The sequence below is a fragment of the Octodon degus genome, unplaced genomic scaffold (genome assembly GCF_000260255.1).
Source record: "Octodon degus isolate 3935 unplaced genomic scaffold, OctDeg1.0 scaffold00005, whole genome shotgun sequence".
NCBI lineage: Eukaryota > Metazoa > Chordata > Mammalia > Rodentia > Octodontidae > Octodon > Octodon degus.
Window position 1 is genome coordinate 32,622,828 of NW_004524581.1, and position 20,903 is coordinate 32,643,730.

A 20,903-nucleotide genomic window follows, 5' to 3' on the forward strand; every position below is an offset into this window, starting at 1 on the left:
GATCTCGGCCCTAACAGCGTGGCCAGCGCACATCCCCCACGCCTGCCCCAAAGGACCTTGGAACACAGTGATTATCGCAGCTGTTTTAATTGGACCCGGTGCCCCTTCCAGCAGGAAACACCTATAGGAAATCCAGATCCTCATCTTTGAGTTTCTGCTTGAGCCAGGGCAGCACTTGGAAGAGATTGACGTGAAAGTCCCGGGCGTAAGCGGGTGCCTGCTGTCGCCGTTTCTGGTCATAGCAGACGTCCACCACTCCCCAGCTGATCACGCCAACCTGCCAGGGTGAGGGCATGCCAGGGGCCACTCGGTGCAGTTTCTTCCTAATGCTAGGAGGTGTGGCTGTGCCCACCTGCGTCTGCGCAGGCCTACAGGAGGCACAGGAACCCCCCACGGCCGGCCGCGTTCCCCCAATACCGCAGGCAGACACGTGACCCTGACTGCCCAGGGCAAGGGCCTGTCCCTGAGAGCGGCAGCCTTGGCCATCCTCCCACCTCCAGCCACACGCATGAAGCTCTCCCAGTCGGGGGAGCGCCACTTACCTGGATGAAGCGACTCCGCTTGTGGATGATCAGAGGGCCGCCAGAATCCCCTGTGGGAGAGAGGAGCTGTAGGGGAGGGAGCGCCAGGCCTCCGGCCTGAGCCAGCTGCCAGAGAGCCACCTCACCTTTGCAGGTGTTGGGGTCGTCGTAGGGGTCCACTCCGCCGGTGCACAGGAACCTGGGTGTGACTACCTCAGAGATGTCCTGGACCTTGTCATAGCCCGGGGCGTGCCTGGCGTCCCTCTCGCAGCTGGCTTTCTGCAGGGGAGCAGGTGATGGGCAAAGCTGGCGGGGCCCTAGCGCACCCCCTGCGCGGAGCCCCAGCGCTCACCTTCTCTCCATTCTTGATATAGACCTCCTTCCAAGTCAGCTTCTTCTGTTCCTCAGAGACAAACAGGGCCTTGATGTCCTTTGCAGGGAGCAGCTCTTCCTCTGGATGGGAGGACAGGCTGGGTTACACCAGCTGCCCCCTCGGGTCCCCTGTGACCTAGGCCGGGGTGAATTGTGGGCACCCGTGCTGCAGCTGCCCATTCCCCTGGGGAGCTCTGAAAGGCCGTCGCTGAGGCAGGCGGTGTCACCGATCACGCCTTACTGTGTTGCTGGCAAGTAGCTGTCTGAGGAAGCCGCAGAGCTCGAGTCGTTCCCTTGGTGCAGGGGAGGCACACCGGCCTGCTCAGGGGTGAGGACAGTCACAGCCCATCCCATGCCCCAGCCCTCTTCTCCAGGCCTTTGCGGGGACCCCTGCTGCCTGCCTGAGAGTCTTGCCAAATGCCAGCTTATTCTTGAGCTTGATCAAAGCCACATCGTAGTCGTAAAATTCCAGAATCCCTCGCTCCTTCTTCCCATTGATGTTGTACTTCGGGTGGAACAGGACTTCTTCTATCTCCAGGTCCTGCCTCTTCCCTCCTGGGGGAGGACAGCAGGGGCTGCATTCCCCCGCGGCGGCCTGGGGTCTGGGGTCTGGGGTCTGGGGTCTGGCTCGGCCGCCTGGGCTTCTGGGCCGCCTCCTGGGCGGGGCAGGGCGGGGCGCAGCGCACCGCGAGGGAGGAGAGCCCTTACCCACATTGACCTTGATGGAGTGCTTCTGGTCCTCCACGGTGAAGCAGTGAGCCGCCGTCAGCACGAAGTACTCCGACACCACCGCCCCCATGCAGTTCTCGTGCCCCTTCTGCGGCCTCTGCGGGCACGGCGGAGCACGCTCAGCCGCGCGGAGGCCGCGACAGAAGCCTCTCCCTGCCGGCCCGTGCAGGGTGCCTGCTTACCGTGACTGAGATCTTGGCCTGCCACGGGTACTTGTGGTACTGGGTCCCCTTCCTGTGCGCCCACGCCATGCCACAGAGCCCCAGAGACTGGCTTTCATCTGGCAGGAAGGGAGCAGGAGCTAACCTGGGAGACTGCGCGCCCTGAGGGATCCCTGCGTGTCCCTGGGGAGCAGAAACTCGGGAGGACAAGGCTGGGCACACGGGGGTGTGGGGAAAAGGACTTGGGGTTGAGAGCTCAGAGCCCAGCTCTTGCTGGCGGGCTGGCTCAGCCTCAGTTTCCACCTCTGTCAAATGCAGCGCTTTAGAATGATTCCCTCAGTTCCTCAGCACTGTGACTCTTAAGTGAACAGTTCCAGGAAGAGGAGCAGCCCCATTGGAGAGCTAGGCAGGAGGACGGCCTCCCAGGCTCTGGGGCTTGGGGACAAGGACAGTGAACCTAGTGGGGCCCAGGGTAAGCCGGGATTCCTGGCAGCCTCCCTGTGCACCCCACCCCCCCTACCAATCATTTGGAAGAAGACGTCCTCCAGATGCTCCATGTCCTTGACCTTGAACACGTGTTGTTCGTTGTCCTTCTTGGAAGCCAGAGCATTGATCTTCGCTTGGTCCACCAGGGGCCCCACCCCAAACACGTACACATCTGGGGGAGAGGGGAAGTGAGCATCCCACCTGGAGAGAGTGGTCAGGGGCCTGGGCCGCCCACTCACCCAGGTAATCTTCCCTTGGGTTCTTGCGGTCCCTGCCAATGTCCAGCAAGTCCCGGATGTCGTGAATGACCGTGACTGGGTCACCGCCCATGTTGTACAGGCCTATGAGAGGGACAGGAGCTGTGGGTGCAAAGCTAGGCCAGAAGAGTCCAAGAAGATCAATAGAATAAGGATTTTTTTTTTTCTCCGAATGCCTTCAGGGCAGGTTGGGCTGGCTTGAGTTGTAGGGAATGAACCACAGCAACCTGAGCCTGACTGCTTTGTTGAAACAGCCACTTAAAGAGCTGAGCTAAGGGGCAGGCCCCTAAGAAGATCAATGGGCTGGTGGCAGTGACACATGCAGCCATGTAATGGAGCAGGAGAGGGGCCCTTCCCCGTAAAGGGCCCCAGGGAAGCCCCCATGGGAAGCGCCCCACCATGAAGGGCCCTTCTAACCATCTGTCATGAGGATGATGACATGGCGGGTGCGGTTCCAGCCCTCAGGAGGATTTTCCCCTTCCCAGCCCATCATGCTGTACACGGCCTGGAGGGCCCTCTTAGTGTTCGTGCCGCTCTTCAACTTGTGATCTGTGGAGACAGAAGAGGCTGCTGCCTTGCCCTGCCACCCTTGTCATGCTCCAGAGGCCATCGCCGCCAGGCCCCTCTGCTTTTCTACCTTGTGAGCTGATCCCACGGACTCCTGCCACACTACAGCAGCCTCCAGCCAACCTCTGGGCTGGGCTCCCTCATTCAGCCTTGCTATGGGGGGGCCTGCCCCTGTCATTGCTATGTCACTGCTCCCCACAGCACCCCAAGATCTCTGGCCGCTGGCCCTGCAAGCCCCTAGCTCTTCGTCCCCTAACAGCTCACCTTCATAGCTGATCTGCTCGAGCTGCTTCGTGACCCAGTCTGCGTCACTGCTCTTCTCCTGTGACACCCAGACCAAGACCTTGGGCTCTGTGGCGTACGTCACCAGACCATACCTGGGCCTCACCCCGTAACTTGCCACCTGTGAGCGAGGGGCCAACCAACCACGGAATTAAAAGCAGAAAGCTGTGGTCTAGAGCAGTCTGCACTTTGAGGGCCACTAAGCGTCAAGGTGCTGCTTCACATAAAAGGGGGAGACAGGCAGGCCCTTAAGAGGTCCTGGGACCCTGAGGTTCAGAGGGGCTAGGGACCGCAGAGCCAGTCCGGGAAGAGTCCGGTCAGTGTCGCACGTTCAGAGGGAGGAGACCCCACCTTCTCAATCAAGCTGGCCAGGCACCTCTTGGCCCCTGTGAAGTTGCTGGCTCCGATGCTGTCTGAGCCGTCCAACACCAGGTAGATGTTCATGGAGCCGGCAGGGTCCAGGACGATCTTCCGCTTCTGTTGTTCACCTGGGGGAACAGCAGGGAAACAGGCGACAATGTGCACGGCTGGCAGCCTGCTCCGTCCCCTCCACTTCCCTGCCCGAATCCCCTTTCTGCCCTCAAACCTGGGCTGTGCCCGTCCTCTGCATCAACCCCTTCTATGGTCTCTGTCAGGGAAGACAGGAAGGCCTCGGCCACCTCCTGAGGGGTGTCATACATGAAGGAGTCTGGGAGAAGCCAAAACTTGGGTCAGATGTCTTAAAGGTGAAGAACACAGTAGGCAAAAAGCAGAGGACAACACGTTTCCGGGCCTGAAGTAACAAAGCTCTCTGGGAGGTTTGGGAGGAGCAAGAAGAAAAGACAGTGTCCTGTGTGGGGACACTAGAGTTGGAGACCAGGATCTAACCTAGCGCTGAGGTCAAGGGTCACCTTGGCAGGAAGGTTCTGTTCCACTCCAAGAACCGCCTTCCTGGCACTGTCGCTGCTGGGAGCCACGCAGTGTGAGCCCTCTGTTGCAGGAGTAGGTGACGGTGTCTTCAAGGCGGTATCGGCTGCCCGTCTTTCTTGTGCCAATGGGGATGCCAGGGTTGGGGCAGTATGCCGCTGTGGACGCCCAAGGGACAGAGGTGAACCCCAGAGTCTGAGCCCCCAGCACAGGGCAGAGGACAAAGTGACAGTGCCCGAACAAGTGGAGCCACGAGAGCAGGCAGGGCCCTCTTGGGGGCCCATGGCTCACCTCCGTCATCGCAGATGGCTGTGTGCCCATCCCACCGGCCGTTGGCTTGGCAGGTGCGATTGGCAGAGCCCCGGAGAGTGTAACCATGGTAGCAGTGGAAGGAGATCTCCTCGCTCACATTGTAGTAGAGAGACCTCGGCCAGTAGTCCCCGTTCTCAAACTCCTGAGGCCTTGGACAGCGGATCGCTTGAGGGAAGAGGACAAGTACACGTCACCAACAGGAAAGAGACCCTGTCACTGAGAGGCAGCTCCTCCTGGTCCCACTGGAGCGGCCCACCCCTTCCCCCGTGCCCCCCCAGTCCAAGGGTTCTCGTCCCAGCCAGGCCACCTGACACTAGGCAGGTGCCCTGGGTCTCCCTCCACCCGCAGCCCTAGAGCTGCTCCCACTCCCAGTGGGGCCAGCGAGTCCACCACTGCTCCGGCACAGCTCTCCTCTCCCAAGGGCTGTCCTTGGCCCACGCTTTGCTCCCGGCCCTGCCTCGCACCTCGGCACTCCGCCTTCTTGACGACCTTTTGGTCTTGAGTCTTCAGGGTGCTCCAGGACCCTGTGGGCCTGCAGGTTCGAGTCTGTACAGGGTATGGGTAGAACCCTGAGGGACACACATACTCCAGGGCCTGGCCCTCTTGGAGAAGTTGGAAGGAGCCACCTTTGATCCCTATCCCCTCCAGAGAACAGGTGCTTTGGAGCTTGGCCAAAGACAGCGGTGTTGCGCTCACACCTGGAGAGAAAGGCTGCTGAGGCCCAGCCGGGCAAGGAGGGTGCCAAGGGGAGCGGTCGGGGCGGCCACCCTTGCTTACCTCCGGACCAGAGCCCCAAGCCTAAGGACACCAGGCAGAGCCAGTTGGCAAGGCTGTGCCCCATGGCAACGAAAAACAGAGCCCTAAAGCAGGCTCGGGAGTGCATCTGTAGGTTTGTGGGCCGGCTCGGCTGAACTGCAGACCTGGGCCTGGCCGCCTTCCCTTCCCACCCTCCCACAGCCTTTTATGCAGTCGGTCCTGGCACCTGCGCTGGCCCTGCCTGCCCTCCACACACCACTTTCCTGGAATAGCCGAGCAGGAGGGCCCCGTGGAGCTGCCAATGGAAGAAACAGGAACTGCAGGGCCCCACCCCTGAGCTGGCCAGGACTTTCCTGGGCAGGGCCTCCTCTCAGGCCCTGGTCCATCCTGCCAGCTCAGACCACCCAGGAAGTGGCCGGCTCACTCCGCACGCAGTGTCACAGGGCAGAGTCCGGCCACTGTTTGTCCAGCAGGGTCTCTGACCTTCCTGGAATCATGCTGCCTCCCATCCCCCATGCAGAGGCCCAGGCAGATGTGGAAATCTGAGAGTTTTATTAATTTCATAACTGGGAAATTCCATGTGAAAGTGCAAAGAATCCAAATACCCCAGAGGAGGGGGGCCAGTCACAGTGGCATCAGCCCTGGGCACCCCCAGCTCCTCAGGTCTCCTGGAGCCCAGGATCTCTGCAACTAGGAGAGACACTGGACTTTGGATGCAGGAGGTGGGAGGATGGCAGGTGCTGGCAGGGCAGCCCAGGACTCAGTGGCCCAAATTAAAGTGGCAAAAAGTTCAGGACACCCTCCAGGTGCTGCCTGAGCCAGGGCTGCAGGCGGAAGAGGTTCATGTGGAAGTCTCTAGGTGGCGGGACGCCTTTGGGAGCCTTTCTGCGCACATTCTTGTCGGGAGAACCACGGCAGGGGTTGTAGAGACCCCAGCTTACCAGGCCAACCTGGCAGAAAGGACAGGGTGGGACGAGACCCCAGCTTCAAACCCAGCTGCCAGGCCCCTCGGGATCCTCCAAGCCCCCCACCACCCCAGAGCTTTGCCTTCTCACCTGGAAATACCTGAACCTGCGCTCCAGGAAGACTGCCCCACCGGATTCTCCTGCCGGCAAGGAGAGAGGAGGGCCAGGGTCAGGAGGGGGCTGCGCACCCCAGCCCAGCAGCCCTGGCCCGGAGGGCACTCACCTTTGCAGGGGTTGGCATCGTCCTCCTCCCCACTGCACAGGAACTGGTCTGTCACCACCTCCCTGACATCTGTCAAGTTGGGGAATGTCTTTCTGTCTTGGGAGACAACCTCGATGCACTGTGCCCTCTGCATTGTGGGTCGTGAGAGAGAAGTCAGGATAAGTGGTGGACCCTCTAGACCTCAGGCAGAGGCAGAAAGCAGCCAGAGTAGGAAGAGCAACTCTTGGGGAGCCGCCCCGCAGACCCCAGCTTCTCCAACCTCTTCCCCTCACCTCAGTCCCCGTCTTGAGGTTCACGTTCAGTTTGTTCCCATTTAGGGCCACAAAATGAGCAGGGATGCTCTGTGGGCTCAGCAGCTCCGCCTCTGCCGTGAAGGGGGAGGAGAGGTTGGCAGAGGTCCCTTGACTCCAGCCTGAGAACCACAGAGCAGCACCCCAAAGCCGTGGGCCCTGTCCTCACCGTGGTCCCTGCAGGTGCTGCCTGGGGCTCTTCGCAGAGCCATATTGGCCTCCATGGTGCAGGGAAGGCAGATGGGCCTGCGGGGAGAGTGTGTGTCCCACAGGCTGGTCCTCAGGGTCCCCTGGGTGTCTCGCCTGAGCATGCACCCCTGCAGGGCACCCTCCCACCCCGACTTGGGCACCTGGCATGACTAGACATCTTCACTCTCTGGGCCAACTTGAGCAGGGCAATATCATCGCCGTAGAACTCCAGGATGCCCTGGTTCCTCTTGGCAGATACATCAAACCCGGGATGGATCACTTCTTCCTCAATGAGGAATTCCTTGCCCCACCTGGAGCTGGGATCCCCTGGCAATGACACTGTGGCTAGGACTCCTGGAGCGGCCACGGCTGGGGTGGGTGGTAGGAGCCGGGCTGAGGGCCAGGAGCTGGCGCACCCGCCTTACCCACGATGACCCTCCACGTGGAGCGGTCCTCCGCCTGGCGGAAGCAGTGAGCGGCCGTCAGCACCCACTGGTCAGAGATGAGGGCCCCGCGGCAGGTCTCCTGGCTCCTGGGCTGGGGGAGCAGGCGGTATTCAGGGCCGGGCTCGTCCAGGTCCTACAGCGGCTCCCCGTCTGGGGCCCAAGGGTGCCGCGTTTTTGTACCTTGATGGTGACGTGCCAGGGCGCCCTCTCCTGGTCGGAGGCGTTGGCTGACATGTTCCCCACCCCACAGATGGTGCTCGTGAGCTTGGAGACGTCTGCGGGGCGCGGGTGCGTGAGGACGGTGTTCCCAGCCTGGGCCCACGGGCTCCTCCCCGTGCCCACGCGACGCAGAGCGGCCCCGCACCCAGTATGTGCTCGAAGACCTGGCGCAGCGCGGCCGCGTTGGGCAGCTTGAAGGCGTGCTTCTCCCCGTCCTTCTTGGACGCCAGCTCGTTCAGCTCTCTCCAGTCCACATCCAGGCTGCCCACCCCGATGGCATAGATGTCTGCAGCGGGAGGGGTCACCTGAGCGCCGCGGGAAAGCTGGCGCTTGGGCTTGCTGCGCGCGCCAAGACCCTCCGAGCCGCCCCGGCCTCCTGGCCTGCCCCCTCTCGGATGGCTTCATTTCCTCGTGGACTCCGCGGTCCGCAGCCGCCCACACGGCACTCACTTCCCACTCGCCCAGGTCTGGCTCACGTGACGCCCGCCTCGGTTCATGCCCTACTGGGAGCCACTTCGCCGCGCGCCTTGGTGTGGGTGTGCGGCCTCCAACGGATGGCGCCGGGCTCCCAAAAGGCTCTGTCCGAGCTGACCCGAGCACCGGGACTGTGAAGGGGTCTTTGCGGTGCGAGCGAGGCCCGCCGAGGGCGGGTGAGCCGTGGCTCTGAACTCCATCCCTGGCCCTGACGCAGGGGCGGCGGTCGTGAGGCCCTAAGCCCGGCGGCGGAGTGCCGACCAGGCTCTCCCAGCCTTCCTGACCCACTTTAACAAAGAATTTTCAAGCATTTGATCCTGTCTCGGTGCTAAGGGGGAAGGAATTCCAGTTTGAGTTTTGTCCTCCTTGGGCCACGATGTAAAAGAAAGCTTGTGAGGCCTGGGGTTCAGTCTCCAGCACAGCAAAACACACGCGCACACGTGCAACACGCGCACACAACCAGCCCAGCTAGGTGGCAGCGAGGCTACAACAGAAAAGCCGGGGAGAGAGATTTCTCAAGGCTCAAGACCAGCTACCTGCCACGCGCAGGGCACACACCTGCTGCGGCAGGGGGGCTAAGAGTTTGACAACTTGGCTCTACGTGAGATCTTGTCTCAAAGTGAAAATATTTTAAAAGACAGAGGATGCAGCTCTGCTCAGGGGCCCTGGGCTCAATCCCTGCTACTGAAACAGTAAAGAGGGCTGGTGAGATGGCTCAGTGGTCTAAAGCACCTACTTAGAACAAGCTTAGCAAAGTACAAGGGACCGCGGTTCAATCCCCCAGCACCACATGCCAGCCAGCCCCGCCCCCTGGTGGGCTGAGCTGGCCACACACACAAATAAATAAATAAATAAATATTAAAAAAAAAAAACAAAAAAAAAACAGTAAAGATAATTCCTTTCTGGACAAAGGTGAGTGCGATTTGTTGTTCCCCTGAACCTGAGGAAGTGCTGTCAGAGGCCGCTGCAGCCAAGGGGTCCGTCAGCTAACTGGCTGCTAGGCGAGGCGCTCCAGGGGCTGACCCGACAAAGAATCCTAGTTCTCTCTTCCAGGAAAGGTCCCACAATGCGCGCCGACCGCAGGTGCGGAGGGGCGAGGCCACGCCCCGTGGGCGGAGCCGCCAAAAGCCCCGCCCACCCTAGGGTCACAGACCCAATCCTCCCCGGAGCCCGCTGAGCCCGCGCCGGGACACCTTGGGACGCAGGCGAAGGCCACAACCCCCACAGGGACACGGGCGACTCACCCAGATAGTCGTTCCTGTTCTGTCTGATGTTGAGCACTTCCTTGATGCGGTCCACCGCCGGCTTGGGCGAGCCGCCCATGTTGGACTTCCCTGGAGCGAGAGGGCAGAGAGGGCATGGGGCGCTTAGCCCGGGGCCTCAGTGCACCCACACTGGGCCTGTGCTTCGCAGACTTTTTCTTCCTTAATTCTCATGATCTTCCCCAAAATGTGGACATCCCTATTTCACAGAGCAGGACCTCAGTGCTGGAGGAGCTGCACCATTTGGACAAAATCAAGAGGTACAGGGCAGAGGCCTAGTCCACTCTGGGCTGCTAAATCCTGCTGTACCTCCAGCAGTTCTGCTCGGGAACCGGCCCCCAGTAGTGCCAGCTCCCCCCAGTTGGGCACCGGAACTGAGCATGCTACTGCCAGAGCACTGTCACACAAACCACCCATAAAAATCGCACACAGAAGGGAGGGTGGCTGTCGTTCCCTGTCGCGTCTTATCATGATTGTTATCAGCACCATTCCTACTCTATAACTAAGAAACTGAGACTGTGCTTCAGTTGGTAACACATACTAAACTTGGAACAAATTCATGAAATGTTCCATATTTTTCCAATGTTCTGTAACACAGGAGGATAACTGTGGTTGAAAACAATTGACTCTTTCAAAATAGTTGGTGGGGGGCTGGTGAGACGGCTCAGTGGTCTAAAGCACCTGCTTAGAACAAGCCTAGCAAATCACAGGGCCAGCGGTTCAATCCCCCAGCACCACATGCCAGCCAGCCCCGCCCCCTGGTGGGCTGAGCTGGCCACACACACACACACACACACACACAAATAAAAAATCAAAATAGTTGGTGGGGGCCTGGGAGACAGCTCAGCAGCATAACCACCTGACTGTCAAGGGTGAGGTCCTGAGTTTAATCCCCCATATAAATAAAAAATAATTTTGAAAAAAAGCTGGTGGAAGGCCAGATGTGATGCACATCTGGAATCCCAGCACTCAGGAGGCAGGAGGATCACCACAAATGTGAGGCCAGCCTGGGCTACATAGTGGGTCCTTGTCTCAAAAAAAACCAAAACAAACCCAGCTGATAGAGATCATTTTGAGCATCTCCAGCACAAAGGAAAGGATAAATGTCAGAGGTTATAAGATCCACCAGTTACTCTGAGCTGGCCATTCACACTGTGCCCAATAAATGTGTAGGATGTGGGCTTTATGTTATGCTCCATAAATACATGAGATTTTAAAAACTAAAACATGAACATTAAAAAGAATTTTCTGTATGGTGTCATGTATTAATACACAATATTAGAAAAACCATCTCAGCCAGGTATGGTGGCTCATGCCTGTAATCCTGGCACTCGAGAGGCTGAGGCAGGAGGCTTGTTACAAATTCAGGACCAGCCTGAGCTACAACATGAGCTAAAGGCCAGCCTGAACTGCATAGCGGGACCCTGTCTCAAAAAGACAAGAAAAACCCATCTCATGTATAAAAAATAATAGGGCTCTTTCATAAGAAGTTATTTTACATTGCAACACATAATGCAGTAGGGTTCAACTGCAATATGGTGCAACTCATTCTGTTAAAATACATTTGCCATGCAGAGCAAGAAAGCCCCAAGGTCCTGGGCATGCTAGGAGCCCAGCGCTCGGGAGGCTGAGGCAGGAGGCTCGACCACCTCACCCACCATCTGTCAGGAGGATGATGGCATGTCGAATCTCCTGCCAGGCCATGGTCTCCATGCCAAGGCGCGCCATCTGGTTATTCATCATGATGTAGACGCTGTTGAGGGCCTTGTAGATGTTGGTCCCGGTGCCATTTTCATGATCTGGAATATGCCAAAGAAAGGGCTCTCTCAGGAACTTTCCCCTTCTGCCTGGCATGGGGGGAAGCTGTTCCTCCAACCTCTAGAAATGCAAGTTATCCAACTGCTTTGATAAACTCAGACTTCTGGGCTGGTGAGATGGCTCAGTGGTCTAAAGCACCTACTTAGAACAAGCTTAGCAAAGCACATGGACCGCAGTTCAATCCCCCAGCACCACATGCCAGCCAGCCCCTCCCCTGGTGGGCTGAGCTGGCCTGCTCCCCCCACACACACATAAATAAAATAAAGAAATTAAAAAAAAAAAACAACTCAGACCTCTGCTATCCACATAGAGATGTCCTCTTCAAACCTTAAGGCCTTTCTAGCTTAGCAATTTCCATTAAGGGCCAGGCATGGTGGCACACGCCTGTAGTCCCAGCAATCAGGAGGCTGAGACAGGAGGATCATCACAAGTTCGAGGCCACCCTAGGCTACCTAGTGAGTTCAAGGACAGTCTGAACTATAAAGGGAGGCCCTGTCATAAGAAACCCTAGATCCAAACCACTCTCAGACCCACAATTCAAAGATGAGGTTTGCAAAGAACCTAGGCTGTTAGACATTTGATGGCTGCCACTTGGGTCACTGCACACAGCGCATGGGCAAACGATGCTGGGGAGACCAAGTGTGGGACCGTGGCGGCCAGGTCATATGGGTGGATCTGGAAGGAGAGGGAGCCAGGCAGTGCACCTGGATGGGAGGGCCCCTGCTAGGGCCCTGGGCTTGGAAGCCAGAGCCTTGGGAGTCCAGTGTCCCCCGAGAGGCCCCACTCCATTTCTTGGAGTTGTCTCCAGTCTGTCTGCAAACAGCAGGTCCTCGACACCCTCTCGTCTGTCACCTTCATGATCACTGCAGCTTTTGTTTTTCCCCTTGTTGTTTTGAGACAAAATCTCACTACATAGACCAGGCTGGCCTTCAGCTCCCACACCTCCTGCCTCAGCCTCCCAAGTGCTGGGACCAGGCGTGTGCCACCACGCACAGCACGCGGTCATGCACGCACCTTTGTAGTTGGCATGCTCCAGGCTGTAGGTCACTTCAGCCACATCCCAGGACCTGTCACTCTGGATAGGTATGATGACCTTGGGCTCAGAGGCAAAGGTGATGACAGCAACACTAACGTTGATCTCAAAGCTGAAGATCTGTGGACCAGAGGTGACAGCAGGTGTGAGGGCTCCGATGCTACAGGGAGACAGGGGCACAGTGAGCAAGCGCCCTGAGAAGGCAAAGGGCCTGGGCCGGTGCGACAGGGCAGGACACTCGGAGGAAGCTCTTGCAAAACGCCAAGGGAGTACTTTGCTGAACTTCTGCAGAAAATGTGCTGGATGACTGTTTTCTTTTTCTTTCTTTCTTTTTGTTTCTTTCTTTCTTTCTTTTTGCAGAACCGGGGATTGAACTCAGGCCCTTGCGCTTACCAGGCCAGCACTTATTCTACTGAGCCATCTCCCCAGCCCCATTTTTTTTTCTTTTAGACAAGGTCTCACTATGTAGTTCAGCCTGGCCTCAAACTCAAGGCAATCCTCCTGCCTCTGCCTCAGCCTCCTGAGTGCCGAGATTATTGCAGGCACAACCCAGGTGGCACAAGCCCTGGCATCTGTCCCCAGCCATAGCTGGGAGAAAAATCCATCTACTAGAAATATTGTGAAATACAGCATTGCAAAAGCACGCACAGTCCCGGAATTGAAACTAAGGTTTGCAGACGTTTCTATTCATGCAGCCTGCCAGTAAAGAGCATTTGGGGCACATACCCCCCACGGGCATATGTGCACAGTTGTAATGTTAGGAGCGCCTCGCTCCTCAGATGTATTAAGTACACTTGTCTAAACCCACACAAAAGTTGAAATTTAAAAAAAATTGGAATTCTAAAAGGAAAAATATGAAAAATAATTTAATTAAATTATCCAACAGGGGTAGCGCCATTGTCCTGCTACGTCTCCCAAGGCCTATCTCATCAGCATCTATGGGAGACCATCACGAGGGACGAAGAATTCCTGAAAAATAAACCATTAGCCCCGTTTCTTTCTTTGGGGGATTGCCTGGTTTTGGCTTTTTGGTTTTGCGAGGCAGGGTCTCCCGACGCAGCCCAGGATGGCCTTGCACCTGTAGTCATCTGTTTGCCTCGGCCTCCCTGTGTATCTTTGGGGTCCCCGAGCACCCAGCACCTGGCTGGTGCCTGGCAGGTAGTGGCGACTTTCAGGTATGTGGTGGAATGAACAGCGCACTCATAGGCGCGCGCCAGCGACCACGCACGCCCTGGCTTGTCCGGGGGCACTTCCGGGGGCGGTGGCTGAGGGCGGGGCTGAGGGCGGGGCTGAGGGCGGGGCTGAGGGCGGGGCTGAGGGCGGGGCTGAGGGCGGGGCTGAGGGCGGGCTGAGGGCGGGGCTGAGGGCGGGGCTGAGGGCGCCCTCCCGGGCCGGCCGGCCGCTGACCCTGTCCACCATGAAGGAGGCGCTCTCCTTGAAGATCCTGAAGTCTTGCTCTGACACGCTCTGCGAGGCGTCCAGCAGCAGGTAGAGGTTCAGGTGGCCCGAGCGCTGGATCTGGATTCTGCGGGCCACGTTTTCTGCAAAGATGGGCGAGGGACGGTCCAGCTGTGTGCCCCTGCCCAGACCTCGCCCTCCCGGCCCCGTGTGCACACACTCACCCTCCTTCTTCTGCGTGGGGTTGGTGGCTCCCAGCATATGTGACAAGGAGATACCGAGGGCAGGGGCCACGTCCTCAGGGAAGTCGTAGGAGTAGGGCTCTGTGGGGAGAGGCGCAGGGTCAGCGGAGGTCAGCAGGGCCAGCGGGTGTCTCAGGGTCACCGGGGTTACTTACGGCGGCAGAGGGGCTCTGTCCCGCTCCAGACGCCACTGGCCTGGCACTCGCGCTCCACAGAGCCTGTGAGCACCAGGCCCGAGGAGCAGCTATAGCTGACCTTGTCCCCGAGGCGGAAGCGGGAGCCCATCCGCACGGCGCCCACCGAGATGCCCGGGTTGGGGCAGTGGCCAGCTGTAGACAGAGGTGGAGGTGAGCAGGGCCCCAGGCCCCGGCGCTGCTGCACCTCTTGCCCGTCCCTCAGGCAGCGCGAGACCCTCAGAGCTGCAGGTGCCTGGGAGAGGCCAGACCTGGAGGCCAGAGTGACCTGCGGCCGGGAGGGAGAATGAAGGGCCTTGTGCTCTGCGCCTGCACTGGGGTGATCCCAGGCCTGGTGTTGGCCACACCCACCTTCCCAGAGACCCCAGCAAGAGGTGCAGGGGCCCACCCTGCACATCCCCCCAGCGGGCATCAGTGAGGACTCGGAGCAGCCAGAACGCTGCTAGCCTGCTCTGGGTAACGCCGTGGCTAAAGCTATACTCCTGCCAACCTATCAGGGCACCCAACCACCCACCTAATGAGCAGGTCATTACTCAAAAGAAACAAAGGGCCGGGGAGATGGCTCAGTAGAATAAGTGCTTCTCTGGCAAGCGCAAGGGCCTGAGTTCAATCCCTGGTTCCGCAAAAAACAAACAAACAAACAAACCAAAAAACAGTGTTAAGGGGCAGGGCAGATGTCTCAGTAGAATAAGCGCCTGCAAGCGCAAGGGCCTGAGTTCAATCCCTGGTTCCGCAAAAAACAAACAAACAAACAAACCAAAAAACAGTGTTAAGGGGCAGGGCAGATGTCTCAGTAGAATAAGCGCCTGCAAGCGCAAGGGCCTGAGTTAATCCCCAGTTCTGCAAACAAATAAATAAATAAGTAAATAAGCACTGCGACACTAACACTAAGCTGTATGAAAGAAACAAAGTGCACCAAAGACACACATGAGAATACTCTTAGAACTTTACAACTAAAAAAAGAACTTTACAACTCAGAAATAGCCCCAAACTGGAAGCAACTGAAATTCTCATCCACAGAATGAATGGATCATTTATATTTTTAAAACAGAATAGTATACAGTGGTGAAAAAGAATACAGTGCTGATACACACAATGACGCAGATGAAGCTCACATGCTGGCTAACCTGCTCTATGCACACAAAAGTCAGAAGAGGGACTACCTGTGGGGAGCAGCGGGGGAGCCTAGGAGTGTAGCTCAGGGACTGAGCATTTAGCCAGCACCCATGAGGCTTCGGGTTTAGTGCTCAGCGCTATACACACAGATTGAACTTTAGGCAGATTAGACATCGTTCAAAACTAAATTATGTGTCTGCTTGTGCAAGGAACTGCTCAAGAAAAGCCCTAAGGCATGAACCACAAACCGAACCACCATGGGAGGCTGAGGTCCTGCCACCTAGTGCCTGTCTTGGTCACACCAAGGCACTGGCAGGTGTAGCCAGGGGTCCGCAGGCAGCAGGAGCCCCAAGGAAGTGTGCACCATGCCTATCAGGAGCTGGTGGCTGTTCTAGATGCCCACGTGGCCCATTTTATAGATGTGAAAAATGAGTCGGACAGAGGCCTGGAAACTGACAGAAGGAGAGCCACCAGCCTGCCCCCAGGCGAGGCCCTGCGCAGTGGCATTTTCTGGCCACCCTCCCTGTGGTATTTCTGGAGGTGGGTCCCAAGTGCTGCACCGGCATTTGGGAAAGCTGGGCCGCGCGCGCGAGGAGCCCTTCTGTCATCTCTGAAGCCCCCAGCCTCAGGGAGTGCTCACCCCCATTGTCGCACACGGTGGTCTCTCCATCCCACACACCGTTGGGGCGACAGTGGCGCACGGGGGAGCCACGCAGGGTGAAGCCGGCGTCGCACTCGAAGCTCAGGTTGCCGCCCACGGGGTGAGCTCCGAGCCGCGGGGAGTACACGCCGTTGTCAAAGGACACGGGCGCCGGACAGCGCACAGCTGGGGAGAGAGAAGGGGCGCGGGGACAGATGGCGCGCCTGCTGCGCCGGAGGAGTTGCCATCGCAGGAACACGGACCGTGGCGACGGACTGTCAGAACCCTGGCAGGGGACGCCGAAGCAGGTGGAATCACTGTGTTAGGCGGCCGGTTGCGTGTTGGAGACGTCAGGGAGTTCGGCCCGCTGACAGGTACATTGTGCGCCCTTGCCCGGTGTTGGGACTGCGGGGCCCTCTGGCGCCCTTCCGGGACAGTCAGTGTGTACAAAATGACCTCCAGCGTTGGTTCGCAGGGCCATCAGAGCCCACCCCCAAATTCTAACAGTGAGCAGTCAACGTCTTCCAAGATCTGCTGTTACTTTGCTATTTCGCTGTGGGGACTGCACCACGGCCTAAACATTAGGATGTGCTGTCTCACTGAGCTACATCCCCACTTCCTTCTTATTTATTTTACTTACTTATTTTAATGTACAGGGTCTCACTACACAGCTGGGACTCGCCTGTCTCAGCCTCCCCAGCGCTGGGATGACAGGCGTGCGCCACCATGCCCGGGCTCTGTGGCCGGCTCCACGCGCCCGGGGGTAGGGCCGGCACGGCACACGGATCCGCGTCATTTTGATATTCATTTTTATTTGCTAAATGGCCCAGGCTGACCTTGAGCCTGCGACCCTCCTGCCTTAACCTCTTCACTTTTTCTAAGTCCCTTGGACCCTCAGGAATCTCAGCGCGGCCATGCCTCCCCCGCTCACCACCGCAGGGGCGCGACCCCCACACCACAGCGATCCTAAATGAGCGTCTGGGGCTGACCCCTGGCGGGCGCCCCGCAAAGCCCCAGGGGAGCCTCACGTCTGCAGGTGGCCCTCCCGCGCCGGCCGGAGCCGGGGGTGGCTCCCAGGGTCTGCCACTGCCCGTTGCTCTTGCACATCCGCGACGCCGGAGACGGGTAGCTGCCCTGGGGACAGGAGTAGGTGAGGAGGCTCCCGGGGGCCCAGCCGTGGCTGAGAGTGAAGGTGCCACCTGCGATGTTCACGTTCTGAGGGCAGGAGGTGGCCGCAGCCACCAGACCTGTGGGCGCCGGGCAGCACCCGGGAAAGAAGGGCGCCCAGGTGAGCGCGGACGGCTCGGCGGCGGCGGCGGCGCGTCTCCCGCGGGGCTCAGCCCCTCCCCGCCCAGCACCTACCTGGGCACAGGGGCAGCAGGCAGAGCAGGGCCACCCGCGGGTCCATGGCACCCACCTCGGCTGCGCGGACGGCGAGGCCCTGGAGGCGAGGGTCACGTGGCTTCCCGGAACCCGCGCTGGCTCAGCAGGGTTTCGTCTGCTGCTGGAGAACCAACTCCAGGGCTGGCGAAGGGGAACCCCGACCGAGCGGCCAGGCAGGGCACACCTCGCTGCCTCGGCGCCCGGGTCCTCCGGGTCCTCACGGCGCTGCCGGCACGCGCACACGCATGCACACGCGCGCACACGCGTGCCCTCACGGACACACGTGCATGCATTACGCTGAGGCACTTTGGCTATGGCGTGAATAATCGAAAGCACAGAGTACTGGAAAACATTTTATGAAAGTGAAATGTTCATTTTCTCTGGGGTTCTGCCAAGTGGGTTTTATTTCCTGGGAGCCCGGGACAGTGTAGTCTTCTGTAGGCTTCCAAGGGACTGAGACCAATTTTCTCTTGGACCTTCTTGATAAAAAAGAAGAGTCACGATCCTTTTCTTCCCTGAAATTCTACCCTGGAGAGAACCTAGGGATAAAAATAAAATCAGCACTTAGTTATGAAGACAAGAAAAATGTCTAGAATGTCCTATGGTGAGTCCGGTAGAAAACTGCCAGCTTACAAAATAAATAAGGGGTCAGTTCCTCAGTACAGTAAAAGTATTTTGGAGTTTGGGATGTGAATCTGCCTCTCTCTCTCTGTCTCTCTCCCTCCCTCCCCCCTTCTCCAGTACTGTGGATGGAAGCCAGGCCTACCACAAGCTAGGCTAGCACTCTGCCACTGAGCTACATTCCCAGTTGGCCTCTATTTAATTTTTTTTTTTTTTTATTGATTCCTAGTACCACATGCCGCATTGGCCCACCCCTGGGCACACTGAGATGGCAAGAGAGTCCAGGTGTGGTGGCCCATGCCTGTAATCCCAACACTGGAGAGTTTGAAAACAGGATCACTATGAGTCCAGCTGTGTGATGAGACCCTGTAGCAAAATACATTTAAGAAAGCAAGCAAGCGGGCTGGCGAGATGGCTCAATGGTCTAAAGCACCTACTTGGAACAAGCTTGGCAAAGCACAGGGACCGCGGTTTGATCCCCCAGCACCACATGCCAGCCCGCCCTGCCCCCTGGTGGGCTGAGCTGGCCACACACACACACACACACACTAAATAAATAAATAAATGTTTAAAAAAAAAAAAAAAGCAAGCAAGCTACAAAAAATTGTTTTTATATTTTATTTTCAGACAGGGTCTTGCTAAATTGCCCAGGCTGGCCTCAAACCTGCAGTCATCCTGCCTCAGCCTCCTGAGTAGCTGGGATTAAGCGCATGTGCCGCTGCACCACATAGATTGTGCTTGAGGGAAGGAGCAGCAGCCACAGCCTGGAGGAATGCACACCAGGATAGACTTGTGCCTGTAGTTTACAAGTCACTGTGCAAGAAACATTACTAAGGCATAATGAAGACCTGACTGAGCGCTTGGGTCTGATTCTGAGTACCTCACTAAGCCACCTGGCTCACGCTGGCAGCTGCTTTAAGAGTCACTGGGTGTAGACCCGACATTAAGCCAAGTATGGTGGTGCACCCTGAGGATCCCAGAACCTGCAGGCCGAGGCAGGAGGATCACCACAAGCTAGAAGCCGGTCTGGGCTCCAGAGTGGGCTCAAGGTCAGCCTGGACTACATGGAGAAATCCTGTCTCAAAATACCAAAAGCAAAACAACACAAGATCAACATTAAAATCAATAGCTCGGGGCCAGGATGTAGCTCAGTGGTGCGGCGCCTGCCTGGCAAGCGCAAGGTCCTAAATTCAATTCCCGGAGCCCAGCCCCCCAAAGAATCAACACTTTCCTACACACTGATAATGAATTGGCTGAAAAAGAAAGCAGGAAAATGATTCCACTAACATTAACTTCAAAAATATTAGAAGACCTTATGGTTCAATCTAACCAAGGAGGCAAAAGTCCTCTACAAGGAAAATTACGGAATACTGAGGGAAGACATTGCGGAAGACGCTGGGAGCCGTGCCGTGTCACAGAGCGGCAGGACTGGTGTTGCTCACGCAGCCGTGTGCCAAAAGCAGATCAGTAGTCTCCGTCAGGTACCAGCGGCATTCTTCACAGAACTGGGGACAAAGTCGTATGGAAACAGAAAAGACCCAGAGTAGCCGAAGCAGCCCTAAGCGCAGGAGCAGGAGGGAAGCAGCCCCGTGCTCAGCTTAAACTGCAAAGCCACCGGGTCGAGAATCGCCGAGCTGCCACAAAAACAGGCCCCCGTGGACTCAGCGCCGACTTGGGCTCGATCCTCCACACCACAAGCCCCCGGCCCTGCTCCTGGTGCTCTGAGCGGGCCACAGACTCCAGCTGTGGTGGCACACACCTGTAATCCCAGTGCTGGGGAGGGTGAAAACAGGAAGAGCTCTTGAGTCCACGCTGCAGAGTGAGACCCTGTACCAAATACATAAAAAAAAATTTTTTTAGGATTAATAAAAAGGAAAAATGAAACCAGATACACAGACCACTTGAACAGAATACAGGACACACACACACACACACACACACACACACACAGCAGCTACGGACCCCTGATTCTGTCTAAGGCAGAGCCAAACACATAGGCTGAAGAGAAGACAGCCTCTGGCGGGTGGTGCTGGGGAAACCGGACGGCTACGTGACCGCTGACTCGCCTGCACGCCCAGCAGCACCCAGGAGGCCGGGGCAGGAGCATCTTGCCACAAGTTCACTAGCACCCTGGCCGCACAGTGAGTTCAAGGCCTAGCTGAGCTGCATAATAAGGCCCTGCCTTAATAGGGAAAAAAGAAAGGAAGGGAGGCCTACCTCTCACCCTATATAAAAGTCTATTTGAAGTTGGTCAAAACCTCAGTGGAAGATGAGCTAGAGGAAAACCTGAGGGAACACCCAGGGCCGCGGACACAGGCACGCCACTCCTGAGCAGGACCGGGCAGCGCAGCAAGTAACAACAAGAAACAACAACTAAGGGCCCGCCAGATAGCTCAGCGGATTACGGCGCCTGCTTAGGCAGAGGGGCGCTGGGGGCTCGATCTCCGGGCCTGCCGTGCTGGCCCTGACCCTGGGGCGCTCTGAGACAGCAGTTGAGACTGCACGTGGTGGCGTGTGCCTGTAATCCCAGCTCTTGGGAGGTTGTAAACAGGAGGATCACTACAAGTCCAATCTACATAGTGAGACCCTGTAGACCCTGTGCTAAATACAAATAAAATAAAATAAAAAGAAGTAACAAATAGAAGGTGTTAAGTTAAAAACTTTCTATATAGTAACCAACCAAGAGAATGAAGAGACAGCACCAAAAGGGAGAACACCTTTACTATGTGCTCTTTTGACAGAGAATTAATATCTAGAACATACAGAACACCAAAAAATAAAAAAAAGAAAAAATCAATTACCCCATTTGATAAATAGGAAAATGAATTGAACAAACATTTCCCAGAAGAAGTGATACACCAGGCACGGTCGTACATGCCGTAATCCCAGCACTCAGGAGGCTGAGGCAGGAGGACTGCATTGCTGAGTGTGAGACCAGCCTGGGCTACAAAGTGAGCTCAAGGCCATTGTGAACCATAGGGAGACCCTGTCTCAAAAACGAAGGAGAAGAGGGGAAGAAAAGGGGAAGGGGAAGGGGAAGG

The 20,903-nt window shown here is 57.3% G+C and overlaps 2 protein-coding genes across 2 annotated transcripts; both read right to left on the minus strand.

The window, feature by feature from the left end:
- Window positions 1–68: 68 nt before the first annotated feature.
- On the minus strand, window positions 69–5,541 carry Cfb (complement factor B). Its single transcript, XM_004624286.2, has 18 exons — window positions 5,371–5,541; window positions 5,058–5,291; window positions 4,573–4,758; window positions 4,266–4,439; window positions 3,962–4,063; window positions 3,727–3,863; window positions 3,358–3,496; window positions 2,944–3,075; window positions 2,509–2,610; window positions 2,304–2,441; window positions 1,805–1,902; window positions 1,602–1,719; window positions 1,295–1,448; window positions 1,135–1,211; window positions 874–974; window positions 668–800; window positions 543–592; window positions 69–277 (listed from the first exon to the last, which is right to left on the minus strand). Exons 1-18 carry the CDS (start codon window positions 5,474–5,476, stop codon window positions 122–124), a joined length of 2,337 nt encoding a protein of 778 aa, XP_004624343.2. The 5' UTR covers window positions 5,477–5,541; the 3' UTR covers window positions 69–121.
- Window positions 5,542–5,884: 343 nt separating this feature from the next.
- C2 (complement C2) lies at window positions 5,885–17,408 on the minus strand. The gene is made up of 18 exons (XM_004624288.2): window positions 17,221–17,408; window positions 16,887–17,105; window positions 15,859–16,044; window positions 14,064–14,237; window positions 13,891–13,989; window positions 13,676–13,809; window positions 12,250–12,388; window positions 11,076–11,216; window positions 9,400–9,489; window positions 7,827–7,967; window positions 7,643–7,737; window positions 7,442–7,553; window positions 7,178–7,343; window positions 6,997–7,073; window positions 6,810–6,901; window positions 6,538–6,664; window positions 6,405–6,454; window positions 5,885–6,299 (listed from the first exon to the last, which is right to left on the minus strand). The coding sequence occupies exons 1-18, from the start codon at window positions 17,264–17,266 to the stop codon at window positions 6,123–6,125; spliced, it is 2,265 nt and encodes a 754-aa protein (XP_004624345.1). The 5' UTR covers window positions 17,267–17,408; the 3' UTR covers window positions 5,885–6,122.
- Window positions 17,409–20,903: the final 3,495 nt, after the last annotated feature.